The 24917-nt window shown below is 41.9% G+C and overlaps 1 protein-coding gene and 1 long non-coding RNA gene across 2 annotated transcripts in view; one reads left to right on the forward strand and one right to left on the reverse strand.

Moving 5' to 3' along the window:
* Positions 1–24917, forward strand: part of LOC139539748 (A disintegrin and metalloproteinase with thrombospondin motifs 20-like) — a 156204-nt gene that overhangs the window by 122278 nt on the left and 9009 nt on the right. The window contains exons 28-32 of the mRNA XM_071342989.1: positions 8694–8867; positions 12854–13027; positions 16276–16446; positions 16654–16857; positions 17052–17181. Coding sequence (XP_071199090.1) covers positions 8694–8867; positions 12854–13027; positions 16276–16446; positions 16654–16857; positions 17052–17181 — 853 coding nt within the window. The remainder of the gene's footprint in view (positions 1–8693; positions 8868–12853; positions 13028–16275; positions 16447–16653; positions 16858–17051; positions 17182–24917) is intronic.
* Positions 564–7020, reverse strand: LOC139539749 (uncharacterized). Its single transcript, XR_011668006.1, has 3 exons — positions 6605–7020; positions 5524–5578; positions 564–4839 (listed from the first exon to the last, which is right to left on the reverse strand). It is a non-coding gene; the product is annotated as an uncharacterized lncRNA (long non-coding RNA).

The following is a 24917-nucleotide window of genomic DNA, read 5'->3' on the forward strand; positions in this document are numbered from 1 at the left end:
TTAACACAGGTGGACTCCAATCAAGTTGTAGAAACATCTCAAGGATGATCAATGGAAACCGGATGCACCTGAGCTCAATTTCGAGTCTCATAGCAAAGGGTCTGAATAGGAAAGGAAAGGAAAGGAAAGGAAAGGAAAGGAAAGGAAAGGGAAGGGGTTTACCTAGTCAGTGAATACTTATGTAAATAAGGTATTTCTGTTTCTTTAATAAATTTGCTAAAATGTCTAAAAACCTGTTTTCGCTTTGTCATTATGGGGTATTGTGTGTAGATTGATGAAGATTTTTTTTAATCAATTTTAGAATAAGGCTGTAATATAACAAAATGTGCAAAAAGTCAAGTGGTCTGAATACTTTCCTAATGCACTGTACTGTATGTTGGCATGTTTCACAAAGGGATTTGCTTTCTCAAGTGGCAGTTATATGGTTTGAATCTTGTGTCATGGACTTACCTGGTGAGATGATTAGGGTATCTTGTGGCATTCTTCAGTCAGGGTTTGTCCAATATAGCAATCAAGCTATGTAAGCATTAACTGATTCCAAAGAGAATAAATCACCAACGCCAGAAAGTAATTGACATTTATTGCACAGATTTTGTTATACAAACACAGTTTGGGAGCAGTAAAGTTCCACACAAAATAGATATAGCAACAATGGTAACATCATTAAGTAATGATGATTGCTTTAAAAACAGCTGCAAACATTTTTTGGGTGAAGCAGCACTAACCAACAATTTGTTAAAATGAAATCCACAACATAAACATATTTGACTTTGGCCTGAGGCAAATTCCCTAAACCTGTCACCCTGGGGTCAGATGGTAGTAACATCATTGAGCTTGTGTTTTCTGATCCAGCCCATATGCCGGTCTAGCACTGATCAACTGGAGCTAGCTAGAACTTGGAGACTTGGAGGTTCCCTCAGTCTCAGTTCTTCAAGCATGGTTCTTGTCATAGGTTGGAAACCAGAGCAGGATGCTAATGTTACATTTGTTCCCTGTTAGTGGTGGTTTAGTCAATGTTAAACCAAACAAAATTATGCAATTGATGAGTTGTATTGGTCAGTATACTTGTAGGATTTGGCATGTTCGGAGGGTTAAGCCTTTGGAGGCACCAAACCAGATTCCGCTTCGAGATGTTATCTGAGGCATCAACATCTTTGGACAGAAGTATAGCTTTGACAGCAGCAACAAAGTCTGTATCGAAAGGCCAAACAGTTGGAAAACATGGAGTACAGCCAAAATATATATCAAAATAAGTCTCTTTTTTTCTTCATTATTACATTTCCTGTCTGTTTTAAATCAAAGTAATTTGTTTTTGTCCCAGGATTTGATTAAAAAACAACTGTAATATTAGCATGCTCTCCATCAACATTGATGTGTCCAAGATTTATTTCTTGCAATTTCTTGCAATTTAGAGAGCAATGAAATAATGCTGCCATGCCTCAATAGAAACAAATGACAGAGAAAAGACATGGCTTGTATACAAAGATTGATTTGTTTTTATCCCAGATTGCCCAACAAAACACACACATTTCTTAACGTTTGACTGAGAGAGAACTAGACAAGATATTTATATAGTACATATGGAACATAAATATTAAGTGTCAGCAATGGAGAGTCTTTCATCTAAACCAGTGAACCCTCCTGCCTATATAGACATCTGCGATCAAGCACGGTTGATGTCAAACTTCAAAGTTTGATATATATTTGTCTCTGTGGCCTAGTCCTGTACATTAAAGCCTCGTTTAGACATAGCCACTAATGCAGTCTCAGTGACAGAGGGTGATGACATAAAATGGCAGGAGTTGACTCGCGACCACAAAGAAACTGGATACAGAGCAGAGCAAGGGGAGAGAGAGTGGGGAAAAGATTGAGAGAGGGGAAGAGACTAGTTTAGGCAGATTTTTGTTTCGCCGGCGCTACAGCTGGGGATGGATGCAGGGGGATAAAATAAGTAGAGATCTGGAAGCGTTTAAACTAGGCTTTCCCTGGCTCGTCCAATGATTGGGAACAGGTCCTCAACTGGCATTGCAACGCATCTGAAAGAAAGGTCTCTAAAGCTTATGGGGTGAATCCTCTCTGAAATGGGACTTCAATGCATGTTCCTCTCTCCTCGTCTCTACTGGAGATTATTCATGTTGGGGCTTGTTGGTGGCTATCATGTTGATGTACCTTGGTAGTTGGACTGTACAAACTCTTCATATTTGTCTCAAAAAAATATTCTCCCCAAACTTGGTTCAGTGGGAAAGAGTTTGAGGATGCCCTAGAAGAACGTGATAACCCACTCAAAATAGCATATCTCCCTAGAAAGTAGAGCTTATCACTTTTTACCTCACATCTTACCAAGACACCCTACACCGCTGCTTTCTGGTGTGGCGTCAGTTAGCAGTGCAATAGACGTCAGTATATTACTCTTTATATGAAGACTTCCAGACTGTATTGCACGTTCCACATTAGCTACCTGGCTAATGGCAGGTCTGTTTCTACAGGTCTGTTTCTACTTGCGCATCTGTCTCTCAGAGCTTTAGGGCCGCTGGTTCACAGATGGTGAAGACATTCCAGCAAGTCAATGTCTGAGCCTACAGTACTCATATTCAGCCCCAACGTCTCCCTCCCATCCTTTTGTGATTAAACGGCACCACCGTTTACATCACGCAATGTTCAGTCCTCTTATATCATCCTCCAGTGTCAGATCCGCCAGAGTAAATTGCAAGCACAAACTAATTTTGTCAATGAGGTCTGGAGGGCCGCACTGAATATTGGTTATATTTCCTCGCCATCATTTTTTTTTTATTGTAATCTATCCATTGTTTTTTGAATTTTCTATGCTCCCTGACTGTCTTGTTTTCATTTGGGTGATTATTAGCGAGCTGGACACAGTCAAGGAACTGTATTATTTCTACACAGTTTGGATTTGCTTTTTGTCATTTTAAAGTATCAAATTTAAAAAACTATATACTGTATATATTTAACCAGGCAAGTCAGTTAAGAACAAATTCTTATTTACAATGACGGCCTGCCCCGGCAAAACCCTCCCCTAACCTGGACGACACTGGGCCAATTGTGCAACGCCCTAAGGGACTCCGGATCACAGCCGGGATCGAACCTGGGTCTGTAGTGACGCCTCTAGCACTGCGATGCAGGGCCTTAAACCGCTGCGCCACTCAGTATAATGATAGAATAATGATATAGTCCTATTAAAAAATATAGTATATACTCAAACCATCCCGGGAACCGGCCCGTATGTTTGACACCCGTCTAGGATCTGAAAATATACAGTGTGGCTACGTGAGGCAGTCATTGGTGGGCAAATATTATATCTGATGTGCTGGAAGCCAAGGAATTATAGTTGCCTTTGACTTTGTAGTCAATGCTTTTACCTAATAACTTGTTTTCCTTCTACTGTTAAGGACACAGTTATTCTCAAGTTTTAACACCACTTTTGGAGTCCACTGTAGCTTTTTGGTTGGATCACAAGGCCAAGGTCAAGGTCGTTGGTGTCTTACGATGCAATTCTATTATGGGAACCCAGGATGAACAATGCCGAAAGACAAACGTTAGCTGTACCCCATGTATATAGCCAAGTTATCGTTACTCGTTGTGTATTTATTCCTCGTGTTATCATTTTTTTCTATCATTTTTCTCTGCATTGATGGGAAGGGCCCGTAGGTAAGCATTTCACTGTTAGTCTACACTTGTTGTTTACGAAGCATGTGACAAATAACATTTGATTTTATTTATTTATTTTAAAGAACACCATGTCTTTGGCTTTGGTTGTGAACTCGTCACTAGGATAAATGACACTAGAGTTTGGGTCTTGACAGCTTAACAGTGAAGTGGTGTTGAGTAAGAAGAAGAGGGAATTTGGATGGATGGAATTTGCCAGGAATAGGGACTCTTGGAAGCTCTTGGAAATCCTGGGCCAAAAGGTCACTTTAGAATCTCATGCATTGTTCCATCTTTTTAGTTCTGCTGTTCTAGATCAGGTTCACTTTCCTGGTCTGGCATAGCTTTATGAGACAACAGCATTGTACTCAATGAAGCACCAATGGAGTTTTTCTGGAGTGGGAAATGGATCTTGGTTCCAGCTGAATGTTTGGACAGGTAGAAAAACTGGTTGTTTTTGTCATTCCCGAAAGTTGACTTATGGTTGCTCAGTTCATCTTTTCTGAGTGGTGTTGACTTAAAAAGAGAATCCTGTTGGGGAAACTTAATATGCCCTTTTAGGATTGTTTGGCACCAACTACACAGTTGAGTTTAGTCGACTGCTTTCATTTTCCATCACAAGCAGCCTTAAGCTCTTGTAGTGAACATTTTGTCAACTTTGTTAACACAGACCAATAATTATTTAGACGTTGCAATATCCTTTTCAATCATCATTACCCTTACAATAAACTCCATGGTGACGCCAATAAGAAATGTCCCTATTTTTTACCTTCGGTACCTAAATATACTTATGACATTGGTTTGTACCAACTCTTTTGTGAGGAAATCCTATTTGCGAGTTAATACCAATTAATTTCAGTTAATACAGCCTACTTACTCGTGTAGTAATTGTCTAACGATATATCTTTGGCCACTGATGTCTGGATGCCAGATTTGGACCACGTTGGCCAGGGTTGGACTGGACTGTATTAGTGCTAATATGAGGTGTTGCTTATCGTTTCTTCCCATGCATGGAGATGATCAGGCATGTGTGTGGCTATTTTGGCCTTGAGGATGAAAGATCTATGACTCTGACATTCCTCCGCCCCACGATGCTCTGATCTTACCAGCTTTTCCCACGTCGGCAGTATGTGTTGTTTTGACTTCTGTCTTTGAAACCTTCTTGCAAAACAGGACCTTGAACAGAAAAAGCATCCCGTGATACAGCAGTATCCCGCTCTCTGGCCATATGTCTTAGCCTCCCTCACTCTCTGAGCTTTGCAAACATCTTCTTACATGTTTTCCCCTCATTGACACTGATAAAGGTGTAATAACATCAGTGTAATAATCAGTGTAATGAACTGAAATAATATCAGTGGAACAACATCAGAGTAATAAGCTATAATAAAATCTATCAGTGTATCTTGTTCACTAATATCACTTGGTCGTTGGAAAATGAGTACATATTGAGTTGTTAGGAGGATCATAAACCTAGATTATCTTCAATATGACTTTGATCATCTTTTTTTGAAGCTGTTGACAATTTCTATACATAGTATATGAGTATTAGTTTGCTAGTACAGAGTATAATATTCTGGACAACCTTCACACAATCGTGAGTTTGTTCTTGCTCCAGAAACATAGGTACTAAAGAAATCAGACAGTGCCTTTTAAGGTTTGAAAACATCTGACAAACATTCCAAGTGAACTATCAATTGAAAGTGAGTTGTTCTATGGGGATTTCTGTGTTCTTTCTGTTGAAGTGGCATATGCTGAGGCGTAGTCGCATTGGCTGAACTACAGGTCATTCCATGGTCTCATAAGTTACCAAATAGCGTGGTCTCTCTATGCCTAAACGCTTCCATGTGTCCATTGGCTTACCTGTTCTCTGTGATGGAATGGGCGGCTGTCATCATACAATTGCAGCCTGCCATGCCTAGACAAAGACATGATCTTATGAATAGCATGGAAATAGAAAAAAGACATAACCTGTCAATATTCTTGATGCATCTCACATTTCAGTATAGTCTACCAAAGTCCATTTAACTATCAATATTTGTAATCATTTAAATGAAAAAAGCCAGCTCCATGTCTATTTACCTACAAGCGCAACAAGCTGTTTTATAGTATGGTCTTTATAGCACAGAGAATAAACATGAATTAGCTGGATTTGGTCTGGCAATAAATGAAGTGAACTGTCCCAGAACCCTGAAACACTAGCAAAGAGGAATGCAGTGGAAAGAAGAAGAAAAAGCACAAGCTGCTTAGCTGTTAGCTGTTAGCACAATGCAGTAAACGGCCAAACATCGCTTATCTCTTTCTGTGTACTGTAATACATCTCCCGTTCTGGTTGAACAACTTTGTTAAACAAAACCGTGTTACTGGGGTGGCTTTCAGGCAACAATTTATTTCCGTCTTCTAAAGTAATCCATATTATTTCCAGATGAAATTCACTGGCTGATACTATAATTAACCCACCTAATCATGTGAAATGAATTGCTGTTACAACTTGGGAGAGCAAATCTGTCTCGAGAGAAAGTCATTTTTCATGCGGCTTGTATATATTTTTTTTTTCAACAAAGTTTTAATAGTAATAATACATGTATATGCAACTTAGAATATACTTTTATCAGGTGTGACCTACTGTACAGTAAATGGATACATTTAAGTGGCTAAGTGTTTGTAATCCCCATATACATTTTCTGTGAATGTGACCTTGAGTCTTTCCCCCCCATGTATATTATGAGATCCCCACACTGTAGTATTTACTGTAGTAACATGCATTACCAGCCTGTAACCCTTCATTAGTCATATTTATTTACTCATTTATTTACTCATTTACTAAATTCTCCAAATGAAAATCACAATCTTTTGTCCTCAGTATGTTAGTTAGAAGACCAGCAGCTATTCATGGAAAAGGCAATTGAGCTGTTGAAGCGTAGTAAGAGGAGAGTTGACTTACCTGATCCAGTGTTGAGTAGAGTGAGGCAGCAGCCTAGCCTGGTAGTAGAGTTTAGAGTGGAGGAGTTGGTCGGTTCCCGGGTCCTTGCCCTCCTCCTGCTCTGCTCAGCTCAGCTCTCAGAGGTTGTCCTTTGGCCCCACGCGCTGTGCCAGTTTTCTGCTCTACTTTTACGTTACCAGCCTTGATTAACTAATGGCTGACAGATAAGGCTGCCTGGCTGTGGAGAGGGAGCAGCACGCCGCCTAATAATGTCTTCTCCCCACTGTTAAACAGGCAGCAGATACAGTTCAGCTGAGGAGCACTGCTCGTAGCACTGCTCGTAGCACTGCCCGTAGCACTGCCTGTATGGCTGTGGTTTCCTTTCTTCCTCCTGCTCTTTTTTATTTTCCTATTTTTTTCTACTTCAATGACAGCAGTAAGGAGGGGCTAACACCCCCTCTATCGCCCCTACTGTAAATTTCTGCCTGTCTCCGTTCCTGTCTGAAGTGGAGGGAGCAGTGTTATCATTTTTGAGTGAGCGTGCAGCGGGTATAAGAAACTGCCATGTTTAGGATCAGTCAGTCAACGCAGGGCAGCTTTGAAGTCTCCTAGTCAGCTGGGCTGAGCCCTGTGTTTAAAATGCCTTTGTAATTACAATGTGTATTATATAGTGTATCTGTGTGCGGTGTCAACTCAAGCACTGCCCTCACCACAGTAAAGAAGAGAAGATAGCAGGAGGTGCCTCTCTGTTTAAATGGTTCAAATGGGTACTCTAGCAGAGTGAACTCACCAAGTGTTGCACAAACGTGTCTCTCTGAGTGCTTGAATGCTTCTCCTCCATTAGTGGAAAAAGAAGTCATTCTTCACATCCTATGCCCAAAGCTCCTGTTGTCCAAACCTAAAAAAGTACCAGCTTTTGTTAGAAATCAATACAGTATGTCTAAAATAAATCTTCCTTAAATAATTCCATCACAGCACAGTAAGTCCAATAGAGTGTACTATCTATGGCCACCACAAGTTTACCATTTTGCTGTTATGCAACATTCTGAGATCATAATTAAGGGACAATACAATATTATGTTTATTATCTGGGCTGGAAAATATGCTAAGACAAAACAGAGTTCTCCACGTCTTGTTGTACTTTATTCCAATACCCCATTTTAGAGTGGCTTTGTGTAAGGGGGCTCACTCTCTCACTGAGAGTACAGCAGAAATAGCTGGCTCTCTAATTGCTGTTTGTACTCATAAAGACGGAAGAGTCTAGAATGTTTTTGTCCGTCGACCGACCTTCGTCTCAGTCATGGGGCTTTCTGAAGACTCATCAGGATCTCTCTGCTTTTTATTCGTTTTGTTCTTGTTTTCTCTGTAGCTTTTCTGAAGCATTGTACAGCTTATTGAAACCATATGATTGTCTAGCCATATGTATGCATCCAGGTCTTTTAGCTTTGTGAGTCTTCTCTCTCCTGGGCTTGTGTGTGTCCTCTAGTTTGTGCCATGTACAGGGTTTACACGTTAAACAGGGGAGTGCATTCAAACCTGGGTGTTCACTGGAAGCTTTACAGAGATCCATGTCATGATTAGTTTATCCAAAAGTGGTTTATAGCTCGTTCACTTGGCCATGAGATGCAATAACATATCATGTGTGTTTATCTCCAACTCATACACTGAAGACACTATATTGAGCAAAGCACCGTGTTGAATACTTTTATACATTTTATAACATCTTTGCTAGTACATTTTCATTGATTCTTGTGGTTTTTATACTCTTTTAGACAATTTCATTTGGCTCACTACTCTTTCATGTGGTAGAGAGGGAACCTCCTCAGGAGTAAGCTAAGCAGTGGGCTAACCGTGACCATTGAAACCATTAACCATCAAATCATTACAAGCAGGCTCTCAATGCGCAACACAAAACAGCACATTGGATGGTTAAGTACTTTGTCTCTCTTCATTCATATAAAGTTCTAAACTGATTGACATGTTGTGCTTTCGCAGAACTTGAGCAGCGGGTATAAGCATGGTTTCAAAAAGTGTTGTTGGAAAAGGCATTCACTAGAATCTCTGCACTCACTGTCTCCATTTTGTTTTATCTCCCTCTCTGTCTCTCTAGTGTTCTGTGAGCTGTGGCCGGGGGACCAAGCAGCGGGAGATAACCTGTGTTTACCAAAACCAGAACCAAACCCAAATAGAGGAAGAGCACTGCATTCATCTGTCACGTCCCCGGACACAGAAGGCCTGCCGAGCCCAGGGATGCCCCAGCTGGAAGGCCAACAGGTGGAGCAAGGTATGTGTCATTCACCACCCCGTCCCCACACACTCTCAAAATACCCCCAGGCCCCTCGGGGGGACCACACCACCCGCCACTCTCTAATGCTAACAGTCACCTCTAGCAGCTGGGACGCCAACGCAAACACAGTCAAGGGCTTCCCAGTGTCCCCAGATGTAGAACATATACAGTACTGTACACACTGAGCACCTGTCCAATCACTGAGCAGTTTATATACTCTTGTACCAAATGTCCTTCCGATGTGAGTTAAACACCACAGGCTACATTTACATAACTGTTTATGCAATGCACCATACTTGTATACTTGTGAGAGGAAATGTTATGGGAATTCAGTGAAGCTTGTGCTGTGCTTTCGCTCTCTCTCCTGGGTTTGACTAGTTATCATGCCAGTTCCTTTACATTTCTTGCACTCTTTTCAAACAGCACTGGCTAGTTGCCCAGTGCCTTTTGGGTGCATTTTACTGCACCAATGCAGCATGCTGGACAAAAGTTTTAACATGCAACTGACACTTCTAAAAAAATCACAAATGCAAGAAGGTACCTACTTTCTACAGACAGACAGATCCCACTGGGCACAAACTTGTTGAATCAACGTTGTTTAAATGTCATTTGTCAACTGTTTGTAACGTGGAATCTATATGAAAAATACATTGGATTTGCAAAAAGTCATTTTTGTTTTGAGAGTCAAATTTCAACCACAGAATGATATCATCATGGTAACACATTTTCAACATAGACAAACCTTGTATAAAATATGTTGAATTTGTACCTTTAAACAACGTCAGATCTTCAACGTTATATCCACTATCAGAAAAAAAAAATATAGACTGGGCAGCACCTCCTACTGGAGAGTTGATCTATCTACAGCTATCCATTTGGTCTCCCATCCCATTTAATCAAGTCCAGCCCAGCTTTGATATTTGTCACTGACTACTGCCACTGTGCTATTGTGACAATGATTATTGAGAGCTCTCTTAACTAAATAGATTCACTGTCGCTATCAAAGTCATTACAAAGGGTAGGTTTAACAGAGCAAATGTAATGTAGCCATACTCTCTCTAGAAATCATATTTCATCAATGACACTATTTGGCCTATATAACATTTGCAAAGTCATCAACAGCTATTGTTTCATTTCAAGCCAGGGTTCAACTAAAAATAGACAATACATATAAGCCTAGGGTTTCAAGTTTTGGTTGATGTCAAATTTAATCTTCAAGTTAATAATGAATATGTTGGATTTACATCTCCATTTCAACCAAAAATCTAAATTAAAGATTAGGACTAAATCAAATCAAACTTTATTTAAAGTGCATTTAAAGTTTGATTTGATTTAGTCCTTTAGCAGTGCTAGCAGAGAGGAAATCCATAAGCCCAAATGTATCACAAGGCCACCAGAGAGTAAAGGAGATGGAGGTGGAGGGAGCTTTGTCATGTTCTGACAGGTTGTCCAGAGCAGAGGAAAGAGTAGTTGTCTGTCCATAAGTGGTGACTGTTTAACAGTCTGATGGCCTGGAGATAGAAGCTGTTTATCAGTCTCTCTTTCCCAGCTTTGATGCGCCTTTACTGTCTCCGCCTTCTAGATGATAGCGGGATGAACAGGCCTTCCTGTGACACCAGGTGCTGTAGATGTCCTGACAGGCGGGCAGTGTGCCCCCGGTGATGCATTGGGCTGACTGCACCACCCTCTGGAGAGCCTTGCAGTTGTGGACATTGCAATTGTCATACCAGGCAGTAATACAGCCCGACAGCATGCTCTCTATGGTGCATCTGTAGAAGTTTGTGAGGGTCTTAGGGGCCAAGGCAAATTTCTTCAGCCTCCTGAGGTTGAAGAGGAATTGTTGCTCGTTCTTCACCACAGTGTCTGTTTGAATGAACCATTTCAGTTTGTCATTGATGTGCAAGCTGAGGAACTTGAAGCTTTTCACCCTCTCCACTGCGTTCCCGTCGGAGAGTAGCAATGGTCAAGAGGGCTCGATGTGCGAGTAGCATAAGAGATGTGTTGATAGAACTTCAATAGCGTTTTCCTCAGATTTCCTTTATTAAAGGGCCCAGCTACAATAAATGCAGCCTCTGGATATGCGGTTTCCAGTTTGCACAAAGTCCAGTGTAGTTCCTTGAGAGCCGTCCCTGTTTGGGTGGGAAAATACACAGCCATGACAATGCCCAAAGAAAATTATTTTGGGAGGTAATGCCGTAATTCTCTCACTCTATCAGGCCCCCTGAAGATGTACTCTATTTAAGTAATGTTTCTGTTGGACACAATATGGAGAGCAAAGAGAGCTCCTCAGGTCCTGTATGCTCCTCACGCCCAAAGTGTGGTTGTGAAATCCCCATTGGGAGCCCATCGCTGTCTTCCTCCATTAGACCACTGCCACTTCCCAGCTTTTGTGGGCCTCACTCTCCCTTTCCCTCCCTGGTGTCTGGAAGCAATCATCTCCCTTCACATACCACCAGAAACCATGAAATCCACAACTAGAGCGTAAAGACATGTTTTATATCTTAACATTCATGCCTGTGACAACTTTGTAAACCTCAGCACCCACCGTTTGGGCTTTTCAGCAGCCAGCCACTCAATCCCCTCAGTCGCCTCTGAATGGGGGTCTGGTGAAGGGGTACGAGAGAGGAGGGGGGTGTGGAGATCCGTGAGCAAAGGGTAAGGACCGCCTGTGGAGCTCTTGGTGTGGAGCGGCCCATGCTCAGGAGTGGAGTGGCGGCAAGCTCACTGATTGGTCTGTGACAGCTGCATTTCCTGCCTCTCTGTGATCAACCAATTTGCAAAAGCATGTCTGTGGGTCGGCTGCACTCTCCTCTCTCCTTTAAAACCCATACAATTAGAATCACAGGTTCTACTTCTAGGCTCTTCTTATATTCTATTTGAATTCTAATTGTATTCTAACACAAATTAGTATATTTTTATGAACAAAAACGACATGCTGTAGATGGGTAGAGAGCAGCAGTTTCTGGAGAACTCAACTCCAACATCAAATAGTGTGCTTAACTATGACAAGTGTAATCCTCGGCAATGAAAACCAAAAGTATTTTGGAAAGAGATTAGAATCAAATTTCTTAAGCCGTATCAGTTGTTAAAATCGTAATAGGAGGCTATATTACGTCCCACTTTGGGATATTACAAAAGACAGCCTTTAAATGAGGCCTCATTCTTTTGCTTAAACCTTCATCTGAGGTCTGATTTCTCTTTATGCCTTTTGTTCGCCTTCCAAAATGTTAAGGAGTAAAAACGTCACTTAAACGGCACACACTAGAGATGATGATGTAGGCCTACACACAGTTCTAATACAACATGATACATTATACTGTACATGAATTGGGAACTTACAGTTTCTAAAGATATTGTGGCTGTATAGTGAGTATTTATACAACTTTCTTCTAGAACCCTGGGGGTTGGTCTCCGGACCTGGATTAAGCCTAGCCCTAGACTAAAAAGCACTTTGAATGGAGGGTCTCCATTGTACATGGTTCTTAGTCCAGGATAACACTTCATCTTTGTCCGTGAAACCTCTTTCTAATGAAATCCTGGAGTTCTATTAGTGCTGGAGAGCTTCCTTAGCATGTAGGTAGGATTCTCAATGACATCAAAGAGATGGACCAGGTGATAGACCTCTGGGGAAACTGACAATACGGCTCACACAGACACAACAACCGTAGGCTCAGAGGAAAACATATGTCTCTGTCTGCATTGTTCAAGGACATTGTGTAGAGGCATCGTAGCCTGTGACGCAGACCCAGCAGACAAAAAAAAGGATGTACTGTATGTTACAAAACATTGATGCTTAGTCCAGGTCAGAGAGAGTGAAAGGGGACAGGATGGGAAAATGTATGTTTTTGTGTGAATTTCAGACTTGGTTGCTACAGTAGTAAGCTGACAGACATGAGGATATCTGTGCTGGCAATGCAATGACAACAACCTGATCGTGAACAGACTAGCTTGTGTGTCAGTCAATCTAATGTGTGTGTTTGTAGTGCTCTGCCACCTGTGGAGTGGGGGTCCAGAACAGAGATGTGTACTGCAGACTGAAGGGTACAGGGCGGGTGAGAGAGGAGCTGTGTGGTTCCCACAACCGTCCGGCCGCTGCGCAGCCCTGCCAGGCTACTGAGTGTCTCCATCACACCTGGGCAGCTGGAGAGTGGCAAGATGTAAGTATAGACCACTATTTAGCTCGCTCTATGTCTATATCCCTCTCTTTTTATCTCTTCTTCTTCTCTCTCTCTCTCTCTCTCTCTCTCTCTCTCTCTCTCTCTCTCTCTCTCTCTCTCTCTCTCTCTCTCTCTCTCTCTCTCTCTCTCTCTCTCTCTCTCTCTCTCTCTCTCTCTCTCTCTCTCTCTCTCTCTCTCTCTCTCTCTCTCTTTGACACACAATCTCTACCCAACACACTTCATCACAGACACAAACAAGGACTCGTCAACTCTCTGTATAACTGTCTTATTGTAGGTTATGGGTTTCTCCTGTCAAACTTCAAATTCACGCCTTTGTGCCATAGGTCCTGTTAACTTCTTATGGCTGCAGGGGCAGTATTGAGTAGCTTGGATGAAAGGTGCACAGAGGTGCCCAGAGTAAACGGCCTGCTCCTCAGTCATAGTTGCTAATATATGCATATTATTATTAGTATTGGATAGAAAATACTCTGAAGTTTCTAAAACTGTTTGAATTATGTCTGTGAGTATAACAGAACTCATATGGCAGGCAAAAACCTGAGAAGTTCCACTTCCTGTTTGGATTTTTTTCTGGGGCTGGTAGATTTTCAACCAAGCTCCCATTGAAATTAGAGCGAGATATGGATGAGTTTTCACTTCCTACGGCTTCCACTAGATGTCAACAGTCAATAGAACCTTTTCTGATGACTCTAATGTGAAGGGGGGCCGAAGGAGACAGGAATGAGTAACCACTGCCATGAGGTGACCATGCATTCACCACGCACATTCACGTGAGAGGCAGCTCCGTTCCATCGCTCATTTGAAGTCAATGTAATTCTCCGGTTGGAACGTTATTCAAGATGTATGTTAACAACATTCTAAAGATTGATTCAATACATCGTTTGACATGTTTCTACTGACTGTTACGGAACTTTTGGACATTTCGTCACGTTTTAGTGAACGCGATTTGTGACTTTGGAATTGTTTACCAAACGCGCTAACCAAAGTAGCTAATTGGACATAAATAACAAACATTATCGAACAAATCAAGCATTTATTGTGGACCTGGGAGTGCATTCTGATGAAGATCATCAAAGGTAAGGAAACATTTATCATGTAATTTCTGGTTTCTGTTGACTCCAACATGGCGGCTAATTTGACTCTTGTTCTGAGCTCCGTCTCAGATTATTGCATGGTTTGCTTTTTCCGGAAAGTTTTTTTAAAATCTGACATAGCGGTTGCATTAAGGAGAGGTATATCTATAATTCCATGTGTATAACTTGTATTATCATCTACATTTATGATGAGTATTTCTGTTGAAACGATGTGGCTATGCACTATCACTGGATGTTTTTGGAACTAATGAATATAACGCGCCAATGTAAACTCAGATTTTTTTATATAAATATGAACTTTATCAAACAAAACATGCATGTATTGTGTAACATGAAGTCCTATGAGTGTCATCTGATGAAGATCATCAAAGGTTAGTGATTCATTTTTATCTATATTTCTGCTTTTTGTGACTGCTATCTTTCGCTGGAAAATGGCTGTGCTTATTGTGGTTTGGTGTGACCTAACATAATCGTTTGTAGTGCTTTCGCTGAAAAGCATATTTGAAATCGGACACTTTGGTGGCATTAACAACAAGATTACCTTTAAAATGGTATAAGACACATGTATGTCTGAGGAATTTTAATTATGAGATTTCTGTTGTTTTGAATTTGGCGCCCTGCACTTTCACTGGCTGTTGTCATATCCTCCCGTTACCGGGATTGCAGCCATAAGAAGTTTTAAGGGGTTTACACTGTAGCCAACGTAGACATGCTCTCTTCACTCTCCACCTTCCCACAGACACTCTCTCGAAACCCTCCAGAATACCCAGAGACACCATGTGTGATGCACAGTGATGGAGTGGAGCTGTCCATTGGAATTGTTAATGTCTTATGGGTGACTGGACAAGCCCACAAAACACCAAGTCCCAGTGGAACTTCCATTTAGAATGCATTGCTTCTCCAAAATTCCACAAGGAAAAGAGAATCACATTTTTTAAATGTCCTAGACAGAACTTCGGAGAGTCAATGTGCTTTCAAATACTACTTCATCAGTTGATTTATTAGATTGTATTCACATAGGTTTGTTAATAGAGACAGATTCCAGTTGCTAGCGTGTGTGTTTAATGAACACACAGCAGTCATGGATGTTTGTGTGTGAGAGACATAAGATCATCATACAGGAGATTGTTATTGGCAGTGCTCTCACACAGAGCTAGCGGACCAGACCAGCTGTGTTTGTGAGGTCACTGAGGTAGCCCAGCACTCCTGCATCAGACATGAGGGTTTAAACGATAACCATCACTCTATGATAAATCACATCAAAACCTCAAAGCACTGATCCATATCACATCCATGTCTTTTGTCTAGTCGAGTGGCACTGCACTGTGTGACATGAGCACTGAGCAGTCCTCTTCAACTTAGTGTTTTTTTCCCCTTGGCCACGCTCTTCCTTTCATGTCCCCCATACTCCGTCGCCAAACTTCAGGACACAAGACGAGTACCATGTAAGGACTTTGTGCTGCTTCCTCCAGAAATCTTTGCACGCACTCAGATTCTGTCTATGTTGCGATGCATTCCGCTGACAGCCTCCTGGCTCAAAAACAGACATTTCTGGCCCAAAAACCATTTCAGCATTCATAACTGTGCTTAGAATATGAGATATTCTAATAAACAAAACTGATATCTTTTTGATTTTATAGGACATATGCTTTAGCCATTCAAAACCTAGTGTTCCTCACATTGTAATACTGGTCTTAACTTTTGACTACCTCTCTAAACCATCATTCCATATCACTCAAAACCAATTTGTGTATCCACCCATGACTTGCCATTTCTTTTATGTCTGGGGTTGGCCTTGAAAGCAATGTGAGATGTCATATCATGCCCACTTTTCCTCCCCTGGATAAAGTGTAGAGCATGGACATCTGGAAGCTAAGGAAACAACCAAGCCTGTCAGAACTTATATTGGGTGTCTCTGTTAGCAGTCCAACACTGCCCCCTATGCCAATCTAAAGACATTACTCTTTGATCCACACATACGTATTAATCTCGTCCACCAGCTGGGTCTTTTTGTATCAAACATATATGCGGTAGCAATTGAGACTGGGGACAAGGTTACAGTTGTATTACTTTTAATGCCTTTTGATGTTGACATGATGACTGATCCTCATATTGGCCTGTGTCTGTTCTCTGCAGTGTAACGCCACCTGTGGAGAAGGTATGAGGAACAGGAAGGTTCTGTGTGTGGGGGCCGGGCTGACCCCAGTCCAGGACGCCCTCTGTGATCCCTCGTCTTGCCCTGCCCTGCACCAGCCCTGCAGCAGAGCACCCTGCTACCACATGTGGATAACAGGAGAGTGGTCACAGGTACAGTAGGAACCTTGGTTTAGGAACACTCTGCCTGGTCATACCTTTAAATACACCTATCTTTGTGTCATTTGATGTAACAATTTACCGACAGTATTTGACTAGCCTAGGTCGTCAAACAGAAATGTATATATTGAAGTGTTATTTCACAAATTGCTCTATATCCTTATCCACTGAGGGGTGATTTCAATTGTGTGTGATTTCCAGTGCTCTGCTAGCTGTGGCCTCGGCTACCAGCAGCGTATAGTGTCCTGCTCCATGAAGCCCTCCTCCATCCTGCACCCTAATGATGCCCAGTCCTCCGCCCTGTCCCGCCCTCACTGTCCAGAGCCTCACCCACCTAGCACCAGGCAGTGCCTCCTTTGGGACTGCCCACAAGCTGCCTACTGGAAAGTTGGCCCATGGAGCAAGGTGTGTTTCAGTGTGTTTGAGAGAGAGAAAGAGGGGGATGGAGAGAATGGTGAGAGGGAGAGAAAGAGAGAGGAGTGGTAAATGGTATCAGATCATGGTATTGAAACAACAGTTACGTTTTGTAAATTGAGTATGTAATATGTCAGTAGTTTCCATGTAATTCACTGTGTTGATGTCCTTTATGTGCTCCTCAGTGCTCCCAGACGTGTGGAGCGGGGGTAATGGAGCGCAGGGTAGAGTGTCTGTTCTCTAAAGGCCAACCGTCCAAACACTGCCGTCCAGCCGAGAGGCCCGAGTCACAGGCCACCTGTCGAGAGAGAGAGTGTGAGTCTCTACAGTACTACTACTACTACTACTACATACAGTGCATTCGGAAAGTATTCAGCCCCATTGACTTTTTCCACATTTCGTTTCGTTACAGCCTTATTCTAAAAATGATTAAATAAACATTTTCCTCATCAATCTACACACAATACCCCATAATGACAAAGCAAAAACAGTTTTTGACATTTTTGCAAATGAAAAGAAATACCTTATTTACATAAGTATTCAGACCCTTTGTTATGAGACTTGAAACTGAGCTCAGGTGCATCCTGTTTCCATTGATCATCCTTGAGATGTCTCTACAACTTGTTTGGAGTCCACCTGTGGTAAATTTAATTGATTGGACATGATTTGGAAAGCCACACACCTGTCTATATAAGGTCCCACAGTTGACAGTGCATGTCAGAGCAAAAACCAAGCCATGAGGTCGAAGAAATTGCTCCGAGACAGGATTGTGTCAAGGCACAGATCTGTGGAAGGCTACCAAAAAATGTCTGCAGCGTTGAAGGTCCCCAAGGAGAGAGTGGCCTCCATAATACTTAAAAGGAAAAAGCTTGGATCCACCAAGACTCTTCCTAGAGCTGGCTGCCCGGCCAAACTGAGAAATCGGGGAAAAAGGGCCTTGGTCAGGGAGGGGACAAAGAACCCGATGGTCACTCTGACAGAGCTCCAAAGTTCCTCTATGGAGATGAAAGAAACTTCCAGAAGGACAACCGTCTCTGCAGCACTCCACCAATGTGGCCTTTATGATAGAGTGGCCAGATGGAAGCCACTCCTCAGTAAAAGGCACATGACAGCCCGCTTGGAGTTTGCCAAAGACACCTAAAGGACTCTCAGACCGTGAGAAACAAGATTCTCTGGTCTGATGAAACCACAATTGAACTATTTGGCCTGAATGCCAAGCGTCACGTCTGGAGGAAACCTGCCACCATCCCTACGTTGAAGCATGGTGGTGGCAGCATCATGCTGTGGGGATGTTTTTCTGTGGCAGGGACTGGGAGACTAGTCAGAGAGATCCTTGATGAAAACCTGCTCAAGAGTGCTCAGGACCTCAGGCTGGGGTGAAGGTTCACCTTCCAACAGGACAACAACCCCAAGCACACAGCCAAAACAATGCAGGAGTGGCTTCAGGACAAGTCTCTGAATGTCCTTGAGTTGCCCAGCTAGAGCCCGGACTTGAACCCGATCGAATATCTCTGGAGAGACTTGAAAATAGCTGTGCAGCGACGCTCCCCATCCAACCTGACAGAACTTGAGAGGATCTGCAGAGAAGAATGGAAGAAACTCCCAATATATTTTTTACATTTAACCTTTATTTAACTAGGCAAGTCAGTTAAGAACAAATTATTATTTACAATGACAGGTGTGCCAAGCTTGTAGCATCATACCCAAAAAGACTCGAGGCTGTAATCGCTGCTTCAACAAAATGCTGAGTAAAGGGTCTGAATACTTATGTAAATGTGATATTTCAGTTTTTTTTTTTTTATAAATTAGCAAAAAATCTAAAATAAACCGTTTTTGCTTCGTCATTATGTGGAATTGTGTGTAGATTAATGAGGGAAAGCAATTATTGAATACATTTTAGAATAAGGCTGTAACCTAACAAAATGTGGAACAAGTCAAGGGGTCTGAATACTTTCCAAAGGCACTGTATCACAGGAGGTTGGTGGCACCTTAATCCATGTGTTTATATTCCATTTACTCCATTCCAGCCATTATTATGAGCCATCCTTCCCTCAGCAGCCTCCACTGATGTTTATCTCACCATACAGTCATCTTCCAATGGGTGTGTTTTTCCTGTGTAGTTCTAATGAAGGTTCGGTGCAAGCTCTTCTGTCGGTTTACTGGGACGATGGCCTACTATCAGCTGAAGGATCGCATCATCCACGGCACGCCGTGTGGCCCAGCAACCCAACAGAAGAGCTTGCACCGATCCTTTATTTGCAAAACCTGTTTTTGCTTCGTCATTATGGGGTATTGTGTGTAGATTGATGCGGAAAAAAACACAATTTAATCCATTTTAGAATAAGGCTGTAATGGAACATAATGTGGTGAAAGTCAAGGGGTCTGAATACTTTCAGAATGCACTGTACATACAAACACATGCACACACTTCTACACAGCCTCTCTAATACTTGTCTCCACTACTTCTACACAGGCTCTCTAATACTTGTCTCCACTACTTCTACACTTCTCTAATAATCCTCTCCACTACTTCTACACTTCTCTAATAATCCTCTCCACTACTTCTACACTTCTCTAATAATCCTCTCCACTACTTCTACACAGCCTCTCCCTGTGAACTGTACACAGTAGTTTTCAGAAAGTGTGCTTACAGCTAATGCAGCGCCGCTCTGAAGTATTAGGCCTACAACTTAGATGTGGTTTCCTTGACAACCTTCCTGACCCACGGAGTGCTTATTAATGGAAAACAGGAGTGTATAGTAATGGAATGAAATCAACTGTGCTGTATATCAGCCAACTGCCATATCTGATAGTGTCAACTTATTTCTTTATTTTAACAAATTGGGCATAACTTTAACCTTGTCTTTAAGCCTTTCTCTGAGCAATTGGTCTCTGAAACAATAAATAGTGAGTCAGAGTTCTCCACTCACGCTGGTGACAGAGAGGCAGTCAGACAGTGTGCTGAGGCTGGAGCTGAGGCTAGAGTTGGGGCTGAGGCTAGAACTGGGGCTGAGGCTAGAGCTGAGGCTAGAGCTGGGGCTGAGGCTAGAGCTGGGGCTGAGGCTAGGCTGGAGCTGAGGCTAGAGCTGGGGCTGAGGCTAGAGCTGGGGCTGAGGCTAGAGCTGGGGCTGAGGCTAGAACTGGGGCTGAGGCTAGAACTGGGGCTGAGGCTAGAACTGGGGCTGAGGCTAGAGCTGGGGCTGAGGCTAGAGCTGAGGTGATGCTGATGTTGAGACTAGGGCTTACTGGAGCTGAGACTGGGGCTGGGGCTGAGGCTGGGGCTGATGCTAAGGCTGGTGCTGATGCTAAGGCTGGGGCTGAGGCTGAGACTGGGGCGGAGGCTGAGGCTGAGGCTGGGGCTGAGGCTGAGGATGGGGCTGTGGCAGTCTTCACTTTTGACCCTGTGTGATAGCTGAGTTGGTTCCTGGCCAAGGTTTGCAGGTTCATTCTACACATTGCAGATGTTTACACACGGCCAGGGGATTGTGCTGGAGCGTTGTGCCGCTTGTCTCTTGCCAAGTCATGCATCAAGGCAAAATTAAAATGCTCGGGTGACAGCCAGTTCACCAGTCAAATATTAATGCTAATCAGAAGAGAGAACTGGACTCCAACCACACAGGAACAATAATAGAGAATATAAATAAAGATAGATGTTCTTGTTTTCAGCAAGGCCCCCCAGTGTTGAGCTCATACTCACACCTTAACAAGCATCTTCATGAGTTTTTCCTGCTGTTTATTTATTGGAATGCTTGCAGCGTTTTGTTGTTGAGCACTTTCATTTTTTGACCTATTTACAAGAACTATGTGAAGTCTACTTTAGACTCTTCTTCAGTTATAGGCTACATCTGCAGTACCAGTCAAAAGTTTGAACAGAAGAGCTTATTACAGGGTTTTTTATTATTTTGTACTATTTTCTGCATTGTAGAATAATACTGATGACATCAAAACTATGAAATAACACATATGGAATCATGTAGTAAGGAAAAAAGTGTTAAACAAATCAAATATATTATATATTTGAGATTCTTCAAAGTAGCCACCCTTTGCCTTGATGACAGCTTTGTACACTCTTGGCATTCTCTCAACCAGCTTCACCTGGAATGCTTTTCCAACAGTCTTGAAGTTGTTCCCACATATGCTGAACACTTGTTGGCTGCTTTTCCTTCACTCTGCTGTCCAACTCATCCCAAACCATCTCAATTGGGTTGAGGTTGGGTGATTGTGGAGGCCAGGTCATCTGATGCAGCACTCCATCACTCTCCTTCTTGGTCAAACAGCCCTTACACAGCCTGGAGGTGTGTTGGGTCATTGTCCTGTGCAAACCAGATGGGATGGTGTATCGCTGCAGAATGCTGTGGTAGCCATGTTGGTTAAGTGTGCCTTGAATTGTAAATAAATCACAGATAGTGTCACCAGCAAAGCTCCCCCACAGTAATTGGAGAAGCCTATTGGGAGGGATGTGCAACCTGAAAACTAGCTGTTATTGGCAGAGAGGAGGGCACACTCTCTTTGATATTGGTCAATTGACTTACAATATGTTATTGGTCAATTGACTGACAATATATCGCCTAGTGATGTCTCCCCAACCCAGCCAAACAAGCTGAAATTTCAGGTGGTCTTTTCAAACAGCTCTTACACTAAAAGTGCATTATCATAATTTTGTTATTTGAACCTCATAGTGTATATATATATATATATATATATATATATATATATATATATATAGATATATATATATATATATATATATATAGTTGGAAGTTTACATATAAAAAAAAAATATTGTACCTTTATTTAACTAGGCAAGTCAGTTAAGAACAAATTATTTTTTTCAATGACGGCCTAGGAACAGTGGGTTAACTACCTTGTTCAGGGCCAGAACGGCAGATTTTTACCTTGTCAGGTCAGGGATTTGATCTTGCAACATTTCGGTTACTAATCCAACGCTCTAACCACTAAACTACCTGCTGCCCCGGCGGCATACACCTTAGCCAAATACATTTAAGCTACATATTTCACAATTCCTGACATTTAATCAGAGTAAAAATTCCCTGTCTTATGTCAGTTAGGAGCACCACTTTATTTTAAGAATGTGAAATGTCAATATAATAGTAGAGAGAATGATTTATTTCAGCTTTTATTTCTTTCATCACATTCCCAGTGGGTCAGAAGTTTACATACATTCAATTAGTATTTGGTAGCATTGCCTTTAAATTGTTTAACTTGGGTGAAACGTTTCGGGTAGCCTTCGACAAGCTTCCCACAATAAGTTGGGTGTATTTTGGCCCATTCCTCCTGACAGAGCTGGTGTAACTGAGTCAGGTTTGTAGGCTTCCTTGCTCGCACACGCTTTTTTCTGTTCTGCCCACACATTTTCTATAAGATTGAGGTCAGAGCTTTGTGATGGCCACTCCAATACCTTGACTTTGTTGTCCTTAAGCCATTTTGCCACAACTTTGGAAGTATGCTTGGGGTCACTGTCCATTTGAAAGACCCATTTGCGAACAAGCTTTAACTTCCTGACTGATGTCTTGAGATGCTGCTTCAATACATCCACATAATTTTCCTGCCTCAGGATGCCATCTATTTTGTGAAGTGCACCAGTCCCTCCTGCAGCAAAGCACCCCCACAACATGATGCTGCCACCCCCGTGCTTCACAGTTGGGATGGTGTTCTTCGGCTTGCAACATCCCCCTTTTTCCTCCAAACATAACGATGGTCATTATGGCCAAACAGTTCTATTTTTGTTTCATCAGACCAGAGAACATTTCTCCAAGAAGTACAATCTTTGTCCACATGTGCAGTTGCAAACCGTAGTCTGGCTTTTTTATGGCGGTTTTGGAGCAGTGGCTTCTTCCTTGCTGAGCGGCCTTTCAGGTTATGTTGATATAGGACTCGTTTTACTGTGGATATAGATACTTTTGTACCTGTTTCCTCCAGCATCTTCACAAGGTCCTTTGCTGTTGTTCTGGGATTGATTTGCACTTTTCACACTAAAGTACGTTAATCTCTAGGAGACAGAACGCGTCTCCTTCCTCAGCGGTATGACGGCTGCGTGGTCCCATGGTGTTTATACTTGCGTACTATTGTTTGTACAGATGAACGTGGTACCTTCAGGCGCTCCCAAGGATGAACCAGACTTGTGGAGGTCTTGTGGAGGTCTACAATGAAGTCTTGGCTGATTTCTTTTGATTTTCCCATAATGTCAAGCAAAGAAGCAATGAGTTTGAAGGTAGGCCTTAAAATACATCCACAGGTACACCTCCAATTGACTCATATGATGTCAATTAGCCTATCAGAAGCTTCTAAAGCCATTACATAATTTTCTGGAATTTACCAAGCTGTTTAAAGGCACAGTGAACTTAGTGTATGTAAACCTCTGACCCACTGGAATTGTGATACAGTGAATTATAAGTGAAATAATCTGTCTGTAAACCATTGTTGGAAAAATTACTTGTGTCATGCACAAAGTAGATGTCCTAACCGACTTGCCAAAACTATAGTTTGTTAACAAGAAATTTGTGGAGTGGTTGAAAAACGAGTTGTAATGACTCCAACCTAAGTGTATGTAAACTTCCGACTTCAACTATATATATATATAAATTATGTTTTTGAGTGCACTGCCCCAACTTCTTATGGCTGCAATCCCGTTAACTGGATGATATGACAACAGCCAGTGAAAGTGCAGGACGCCAAATTCAAACAACAGAAATCTCATAATTAAAATTCCTCAAACATACATGTATCTTATACCATTTTAAAGGTAATCTTGTTGTTAATCCCACCAAAGTGTCTGATTTCAAATAGGCTTTACAGCTAAAGCACCACAAACGATTATGTTAGGTCACCCCAAAATCACAGACATACACAGTCATTTTTCCAGCCAAAGACAGGAGTCACAAAAAGCAGAAATAGAGATAAAATGAATCACTAACCTTTGATGATCTTCATCAGATGACACTCATAGGACTTTATGTTACACAATACATATATGTTTTGTTCGATTAAGTTCATATTTATATCCAAAAACCTCAGTTTACATTTGCGCCATGTTCAGAAATGCCTCCAAAATATCCAGAGAAATTGCAGAAAGCCACGTCAAATAACATAAATACTCATCATAAACTTTGATGAAAGATACATGTTTTACATAGAATTAAAGATAAATTGTTCTTAATGCAACCGCTATGTCAGATTTCAAAAAGTTTTACGGCAAAAGCACAATATTCAATAATCTGAGAACAGGGTTCAGCCACAAAAGGAAGCCATACAGTTACCCGCCAAATTGTGCAGTCAACAAAACTCATAAAAAGCAGTATAAATCTTCACTTACCTTTGCTGATCTTCGTCGGAATGCACTCCCAGACTCACACTTCCACAAGAAATGTTTGTTTTGTTCAGTAATGTCCATCATTTATGTCTAAATAGCTATTTTAGTTAGCGTGTTTGGTAAACAAATCAAAGTCAGGAAGCGCGTTCACTAAAAGCAGACGTAACAGTCAGTAGAAACATGTCAAACGATGTATTGAATCAATCTTTAGAATGTTTTTAACATAAATCTTCAGTAACGTTCCAACCGGAGAATTACACTGACTTCAGATGTGCGATGGAACAGAGCTCCCTCTCATGTGAACGCGCATGGTCAGAGCATGGTCAGGTCATGATAGACCTTACTCAATCCCCTCTCATTCGGCCCCCCTTCACAGTAGAGGCATCAAACAAGGTTCTACAGACTGTTGACATCTAGTGGAAGCCGTAGGAAGTTCAAACTTATCCATATCCCACTGTGTATTCAATAGGGTCTTGGTTGAAAATCGACCAACCTCAGATTTCCCACTTCCTGTTTGGATTTTTTCTTAGGTTTTTGCCTGCCATATGAGTTCTGTTATACTCACAGACATCATTCAAACAGTTTTAGAAACTTCAGAGTGTTTTCTATCCAATATGAGTAATAATATGCATATATTAGCAACTGGGACTGAGGAGCAGACAGTTAACTATGGGCACCTCTGTGCACCTTTCATCCAAGCTACTCAATACTGCCCCTGCAG

The sequence above is a fragment of the Salvelinus alpinus genome, chromosome 15, assembly GCF_045679555.1.
Source record: "Salvelinus alpinus chromosome 15, SLU_Salpinus.1, whole genome shotgun sequence".
Lineage (NCBI taxonomy): Eukaryota > Metazoa > Chordata > Actinopteri > Salmoniformes > Salmonidae > Salvelinus > Salvelinus alpinus.